The sequence below is a fragment of the Apaloderma vittatum genome, unplaced genomic scaffold, assembly GCF_000703405.1.
Source record: "Apaloderma vittatum isolate BGI_N311 unplaced genomic scaffold, ASM70340v1 scaffold469, whole genome shotgun sequence".
Taxonomy (NCBI): domain Eukaryota; kingdom Metazoa; phylum Chordata; class Aves; order Trogoniformes; family Trogonidae; genus Apaloderma; species Apaloderma vittatum.
The window spans coordinates 71,836-80,395 of record NW_009733329.1 but is presented as its reverse complement, the minus strand read 5'-3'; the positions used below and the strand labels follow the sequence as shown (position 1 = coordinate 80,395).

The following is an 8,560-nucleotide window of genomic DNA, read 5'->3' as shown; positions in this document are numbered from 1 at the left end:
AAACAATTTCAGAAGTGTCAAATACATAAAGATAAGCAAAGCCCTATAGGCAAAGTCCTCCCAAAGAGCAGAACACTGATCTAAGGCTGGTCCGTGGCCAGAAAACACTGCTCTAAGAAACAAAAGCAGATATGAAGAAGGAGAGATTTTTCAGGACCTTAAAACTGATGCCTTTTGGCCCTGTTCCTTGCATATAGTTCTGATGGGAACTAAACTACGTGTTCAACTCATCTTGCACCACGAACAGCTCAAAGGTGAGAATTACCTTGGACCAGACAATGGTTGGCTTAGGAACGCCACTTGCTTTGCACGGTAATGTTACTGGGATTCCTTCAATGGTGCTGAACACCTGCTGCCCGTGCTGAATAACAGGCAGAACTGAAAATAAATGCAAATATTAGACGCATGCAGAAGACATTTGAAACCAGGGCACAACTCTTACGATAAAATCCCTCTATTCAGCTGCGATTTCATACAAGCAGCAGGATTTGGGAATTTTGAGCCTCTTCTCCAAACCCCAACGCTGACACTGACCAGCCGCTTCCCCTCCACCCTCCAAGCTTTTCAGGACAGAATAAATACCTGTTCCTAAAAAAGCATGGCAGCCACAGGCTGGTTGTTGGATTACGTGCACAATTTTAAACTAGTTGTAGGTATTTCACATAGCTGACTGCAATCATTTCAGAAAGTCGTCATCACAACATCCTCTGACAACATTTTAGGCTTCCTGAAACGATGCTGTACACGATTCAACCCACACAGCACCTTCCTTGAGAATGAGTTCAGCATTTTTAGTGCTGAATCAATTTCCACCGATGGACAACATTTTAGATGGAGCAGGTATGAGAGTGAAGAACTGATCACAATCCAAGCTCACTAAATCTTTTTAAAAAATGCTACAGAGTTGTGCTAACTGCAGTGATGGTTTCTGCATGATAATCGACTGCTAGATGAACTTGAATAAAAATACCACATCACTTCACAAGATCAGTAACCAGAGATAACAACACCACCATTTTTTCCTACTTAACTGAGCTGGTTTTGACTTAAAAACAGGAAAAAAAGATGGTATTTAAGACTATAATACCAAAACCTAGATTGTTCTAAAAATGTACAAATATGATATTTCTTCCCATTTTTTCTGAAATATTCAAAAAACTAGTGTTGATACGGAAGACACTGAGAACTTGCCTGTATTAAAAATTAATAGCTATTCTTAACTTAAAAGGATGTTCCAGTATCTTCAGTGAAGCTTAAAATAAATCTCCCATGATTAACTTAACACATGAGAAAATTTCAGGCTGTAAACCAAGTGGTTGTGACCCCACACACAGTTAATACAAGCATCCCCAGCTGAAATACAGATGGGTTACCACAATGCTTACACTTTGCTTCCAGTCGGTATAATTTTTTGTATGTTTTAATTAAAGAAAAAAAAAAAAGGGGAGGGAGGGAACAAACACACATTTTGCCAAATTCATTATTCATTTTAATTCTAATTCTCCCATGAGTTGTGCTTCCTTAGATCATTTATGAAGGCCCCAGACAGCACTTTCCATGGTTTTCCAGTAAACTTCACACTTGCATCTGTTTTGTTCATAGAGATAGAGACGAAGACTGCACAGCCCAACCTTTGTAGATGTTTTAAAACGAGGATCTCTTACGATCACAAGACAGTGTTATTTTTGCTTTCTTCTAAAACCAGTCTCCATCACTCAGTTCCTGTGCAGTGGATCCATGCTACTTTATAAAGTGACATCATTACAAAAGATAAAAGATTTAGCATAAACCTAACAAAGAAAGCATTCGCAAAAGCTCCTGTTTGTAAGAAATGCACTCATCTTGTATTTGGTACGAAAGCAACGAGACAGTGTTCCTTACCATACACATTAACGGTGGTGGTTTTGTTGCTTGTCCCAGCAATGTTACTTGCCATGCAGGTATAATCGCCACCATCCTGCAGCCGGACTCTTTCAAGGTGCAGGCTTCCATCACTGCGAACGTTGACATAGGGATTGGGAACCAGCTACAAAAGAGTGAGGTAATGTTTTACTGAAGAAAATATCTGCTGGCAATACTTACCTTGGCATGCAGCATGGCTTTACTCAACTATTTCACATTCTTGAAAATTAATGTTCCTGGACAATTTTATTAAAGCTTTTCCTACTTTCCATCTTTCAGGAAAAGCTAATTTTAAATACAAATTTTGGTAGCACTTTATTTGTAGTGATCACGATCTGCAACAGCACCTCAGGTCAGCCACAGCACACAGAACTGTCATGCTTATAATCATGCACTCAAGCAAAACCAAATTTAGCTGAATTATTTTACAGCGTTTTTATTGGTTATTCCAGTAAGTCAATCTGACCATAGATCAGTTCCTGACGAGTGCAATGACTTACTCTTCTTCCACAAATAGATTTTTTTTTTTTACAGTTATCAGAACCTTCTAACTTGCCACATCAATGAAGAGATCCTCTCTGAAGTACACCATTTTAACAGCTAAGAGACATTTTAACTTTCACAGAAAAAGTATTTTTTTAAAGTTATTCCCTATAGCAACGTCAAAAACAATCCTTGAACTTGGCAACACAGACTTGCCATACAGAAAGGCTGTTAGAACACAAAATCGTTCCAGCCATGCTGTGATCAGAAAAAGCCGCATTCTGCTCTAAATATAACTTACTCCAACACTCTCTTTGGAGCACAACTTTTGCCACGAGCTTATAATTACAGGAAACTAGCACTGCTACACAGAGGAATTAGCAACTCAACAAGGAGGATCCTGCCAATATTTCTCAGAGAAAGGCCCACGATTCCCAGTGACACAAAGACTGACTAGAAAACTTTAGCAAGCAAAGGGTCAGGTAGTGCCAGGGTTCTGCTTGGTGATAATAAATTAAAAAATTTTTAGAAAATTTTTTAATTACAGTTGTGGAGAAAGGGCTTTAGGGAGAAACTGGCAAGCAATATAAAAAGCAGAGCTTCACAGGAATTTTATAGTCAGTAATTTGACTACTATTAAAGACCTGAAACATCAAAAGTAAGCATAGTGTCTACACCACCTTTCTGTCTGCTGGAGTTATGAACTGGCAATGGTCTGCTCCCAAGGGGCAAAGAAAACACCCTCTTTCATGCTCTGCGCTGTGCACCTCTAGAGGAAAGGAGTATATGGTACAGGGATACTGACATTTATCTCATCTCAACAATGGTAGAAGTCACAATGTTAACAAAAACTAAATCTACATTTCCTGGTATCTTTATTTTTAAAAAACAGGAAAAAAGAAACACTTTTCAGCTACCAGGGTGTAAATTGCAGCACTTCTGTCATTCTGGTAGGTATATTCCACTAGCATTCCTATATTCAGAGCCCAAGGCTGGAATTCAAGAGCTAACAAGAATGCATAAAACTGCTTTCAAACTAAGTAAAACAGAAGATTAAAGGACAATTAAAAAATAATTTGGTTACAAATTCTTTTCTAGATCCTCGCATTCCCCTACTACCATTCCCTCCTTCCTCATCTGTGCTTCAGAGTTAGGAAGTTCCTGGCACAGGCGGTGATCAGAGAGGCATAACCATCAGGACCCCACACTTCCACTTCCCTGTTTTGAACAGGAATAAACTCTCTCTCCTCAGGGGAGTGGCTGCACTTGGACTGACAGTGCCCATGGAAACTCAGAAGCAGCCACTGCCTTACAGACACAGCCCAGGAGGCAGCAGCTCCTGCTGGGTGGTGAATGTCTGCTGTAACCCACCCCGACACCGGACCCTCGCTCCCAGCGAATCAGCCCAGTCTCCTGAAGCAGCTTTATTTGTAAACACAAAACCTATTGGTGTATTTGTTTGTCAACTTTAGTAGCTGAAACCAAGTAGTTACGTGGCCTGAATATGCAAGTTCTACATTTTCTCTGCTAAAAGATCTTACAGGAAACAAAATGGTCTTACCACCATACTGTTTTTAATCCACCTCCGGTCTGGAACGGGGTTTCCAGCAAGCAGCACGCACGGCAAAGTGAGCTGCTGCCCCTCTATTACATTGGCTGTGGCTGGACTTACTCCAATCAGAGGTGTAACTTGAACAAAAGAAAGAATTAGAAGAGACTATTAGGAATTTTTACATATTCACATAAAGTATTAAAGTTTTGTTATTAGTCCTGTCACTAACGCTACTTGCAGCAGCATCAAAGGTCTCCTTGTGCAAGGTGCTACACAATATAGAGGAAGAAACATTTCCTACAATGAAAAATGCACGATTTAAACAGGAAAGAAAAAACAGGGTAAGAAAAAAACACTGCCATCAAGAGACAGTATGAGAGCTTCAACATATGTAGTTATACAACAAAAAATACCAGATGGGATTCTGGTATCTGAAACCTCAATGATTCAGGCAGGAAAATAAACGAAAGAAAAAAATCGAAGGAGTGGGGTAGCACAGAAGAGAGAGGAAGCCAGAGGAGTAAACGTACAATGATCCCAAAACTAAGGAATGGCAGCAAACAGCAGATGTTGTCCAGCTGAAATTGGATCCAACTCAGCGTTTCCCTGAAAACTCATATTCCCCCGATACCAAGTCAATATATTATGTTCTCCTTCCTTGGGAAAAATATTGAAGAACGAAAGTAGCAGGTTTGGAGAAGGCAAAAAAATAAGTAGTAATTTCCTTTGGGCATAAAATTTTAAAGGATTACAGCAGACGTCAACAAGCCCAGCAGGAAATTCTGCATGCTCTGTAAAGAACCAACACGGAGCACTCCTGGACACACACTTCATAAATTAATTTTAAGTAATGGGGATTAAATAACACTTTTAAATAAATAAAGAACAGGCCTGTCAAATACTACCAACATTACAGATTGCTACTACGTGTTCCATTGATGGTAGATGGACCCCATTTCTATCTTCCCACAAATGTACACGTTCCATAGCATTATTCTTCCTTTCATTGCCAATTGTCTATCTAAGATAATAAACAGCTCCTTAACAGTGCAGCTATTTACTGTTTTCTTGGATCACTAAGATTCCTGCCCAGTTACATCAACACACTGACCTAAGCAAGTTCATTGCTGCTTTTTATTTCCTCACCTCAGAAACCTCACCTTTAGCTTTCACCCAACCCAAACCATTCTATGATCATTGCGGTGATTTTTCATTCCTTAATAAACTCACTTAAGAATAAGGAACAGAAGATAGGACAAATCATGTTTTTAAGGTCCATGTTATAAAGTGTAGAGGGAGTTAATTCAAACTAATAGAGCTAGTCAAAAGAAAATGTTCCAATATGCAAAATTCACTGAAATAAATGACAAACAAATGTCTTCTGATTTAGTTTGTGTGGCTACATGTGGGTACGCAAACACAGACACATCACCACGTGTGCACATAACCTGTAGACATCCCATTTGTTGTACAAACTATCTCCTCCCACTGTGTACTGCGGGTACTGAAACGTTGCCGGTCCTTTCCACCTGTCACTAACATTAACCAGTCTTACCCAGTCCAGTTACTGTGATCGTGGCTGCCCGTGACTGAATATTTCCAAACTGGTTCTCAGCTTCACAGATGTAAGCTCCTTCATCACTGACCCACAAATCTAGAGGGAGGAAAATAAAAAAAAGAGATCTGATCGTAGTATCTGAAATAATACTGAAAAGTCTGCAACACATGAATACCCCACTCTTTAATCTTTCAGTTCCCAACATTTGGGTTTGGCCAGTTCATTCATTTCCCTCCGTCATCTGGCATACAAGCAAGGACATTAGAGTAAAAAAAGCACGTTGCATGTGTGTATGTATGTGTGTGTATATATATATATATAAAAAACCCACTTTTCATCACTTTATCACATATACTTTAATATAGTATATTCTAACGTGCATAAATAACACGTGGTAGTACACTATATATCTGCATGCACATACGCTATCACATAGTGCACTGACTGGAACATTGCTTACGACATACAGCAACGCGTGTCTGTAAGTGAACAGACACCCAAAAAATAGTACATAAGACACAGTTACTGAACTATAGGTACAGCACGGAGGAATTATTTCACCCATCTTAATCATGTCTAGAAGACAATAAAAAAGCTAATGAAGAAAACAGAATAACATAAGGGTGACTGAAATGCTCCAAGTAGTTGAAATTGCAAAGTCACTTGAAGAATTTTCAGTTGTTACCCAAACTGGGACTTATCTAAAACAGTGAGTTTAGAACAAATTCTCTCAAAGAAAAAAAAATAAAATCCATGGCTCCTCAATATCAACAGAGGCCATAATCCACATACATTTAAACAAAGGTGCAATAATTTCTAGGAAGAGTGCAGCCAATGACCCAACACAATCAAACTCATGAACTCACAGAAAAACGAACTGCGTGTCAAAATTCAGTATTGGAAGTATGAAGTCAGTACCAGAAATATAATCTCTGATAAAAATCCACCCTTTTTACAAAGTGAGCAATAAAGCAGTTACAGTAACTTAAATGCATTGCACGTGTCATATTTCCTTCTGGAATTTTGTTTTTAAAACTTCGGTCTACCTACTATTAATAGACAGAGCTCCTGTTCTGAGTTGACTGATAGAACTAACTGCGAACGGTCTTGAGAAAAGGGAGGCACCGTTCAGCCGCCTCCACTTAACCTTGGGTTCCGGGTAACCCTGCACATAGCACGGCAGCGTGAGGTTTGAGCCAATATCCGCAGATTCATCACCGGGTTCCTGCGTGAAAACTGGGGGAGCTGGAGGAAAAAAAAGAAGACAGAAAGTGAACTGGGGTTGCAAAATGACATTAGCATTCTGCCTAGACTATTGAGGACCTAAATTCATGTCACATTATGCACAATTCTTCTTCTAACAACAGATTCCCAACTCCAGTAACACCTTACAAAAGCAGCCTTGCGCACTGTGAACATAAAATGAGGAACTCAGAAATGGGCAAAACATCTCAAAAAAAAAAAAAGAAGATACAGTCACCCTCATCAGACAAATGTGCATACTCAAGCGACAGCATTGTTAAGTTCATCTCCTTCATACAGCATTGCTCTTTACTTCAGAAAGTGTATGTGTCTGACAGGAGCACACATTTAACGAGATGTGTCAGGCCACAGGCAGTTAGAATTAGGAAGAAAGGAGAGGAAGGGCTAAGTTACAATAACCTTACACATTAACTCAAGTTAGTATAATATATTCTTTACTCAAGAACTATGTTAGTTTGAGGCTTGAACTGTTTTCTCCTCCTCTGCCTCCTCCTTCTTCCTCGTAACTTTTCTGGTACTTACAGCCAACATCTAGAGTTATCCTTCCAGAAGCTCTCCCTGCATCGTTGGTAGCCACACAGGTATAGTCACCAGCATCCACGTCTTGGGTTTCCTGGATCTTCAAAAGACCTCGATGAGTATCAATAATGAGAAATGATGATGCCCTCAACTCTAAGTCACCTAAGTTCAGACAGAAAACAGCAACTGAGATATAACAGTGTATTTATCAAAATTATTCCAGTGAAACAGTGTCCAAGTCTGAGGTTAGTTCACAACATGGCTGCATTCATTTAGCAAATGAATACACTGACTTCCACTCAACTAAGTGGAAAAATTCATTACTACATTAGATGCAATCCTGCTTCATTTGTTTCACAAGGGGAACACAAACCCTTTGGACAGAGATCAGCATTAGGACAGTGTGCCAGACTCTATTTGTCCTTCCCAAATTAGAGGCTATATGTGGATGCCACTCGACTGTCAGCTCTGTACCAAAGTTGAGAACTGTAAAACCTAGAAAGTAGCTCTGCTACTCCTCAAGCTCAGCAGGAGCCGTAACACTGATGCATAACATTGAGAACTGGCCCACATGTACTCTGGGATGAGTATCAAAGCCCCTTGACTCCTGCTTTAAAATATGAGCCATTTATTAACCGCCGGGAGTTCGGAAGAAGCTTCCTCTGAGGGAAGGTTATTTGCAAACAGCCCACAGAGTTCTGCGCTTCCCTCCAGCCAGTCACAGATGAAACACTGGATTGCAGAAACTATCTGTTGGCAATATCTACCTAACAAGATTAGAGGTTTGCCAAAGAAACAGCCGGCAGATGGTTTATACAACGACTCACAGGAGTCAGCTGCTTTTTCTCAGAATAAATGTTCAGTCTGAGATATGGGATCCTCTGACTCTCTAAAAGCCCCTGCAGTTATGATACCCAATGTACTGTCTCACTACTAAAGAAACTGTACTAGACACCTCTCAGATTTGCATTGCAAAGGAATTTGAACGAATATCTGATGGAAAAACCAGAAAAAATGTTTTACAATTTTTGTATGATGTATCTGGACATTTTCTGACAGAAGAACGAACCTTCTTTAAGTAGACAAGAGGCTCAGCTTTTTTTTTTTATTATTAATTATGCTACAATATATTAATTCACTGTATTTAAACAGGAGCAAGAATTTATGCCCTAGAGATCAAGTGCCGTATCTTCTAGATTTAGAGAATTTCACAGGTCAGTCACTAGTTGAACACTACATAAAGCTTTTGAGAAAATTAAGTCCTTTCAAGACCACTGTTCTGA

The 8,560-nt window shown here is 39.5% G+C and overlaps 1 protein-coding gene across 1 annotated transcript in view; it reads right to left on the bottom strand.

Moving 5' to 3' along the window:
- LOC104278746 (hemicentin-1-like) overlaps window positions 1-8,560 on the bottom strand; it is a gene marked incomplete at both ends in the record, with an annotated part of 96,852 nt that overhangs the window by 44,860 nt on the left and 43,432 nt on the right. The window contains 6 exons of the mRNA XM_009875820.1: window positions 266-378; window positions 1,882-2,026; window positions 3,947-4,074; window positions 5,493-5,591; window positions 6,546-6,740; window positions 7,281-7,439. Of these exons, the coding sequence (XP_009874122.1) occupies window positions 266-378; window positions 1,882-2,026; window positions 3,947-4,074; window positions 5,493-5,591; window positions 6,546-6,740; window positions 7,281-7,439 (839 nt within the window). The remainder of the gene's footprint in view (window positions 1-265; window positions 379-1,881; window positions 2,027-3,946; window positions 4,075-5,492; window positions 5,592-6,545; window positions 6,741-7,280; window positions 7,440-8,560) is intronic.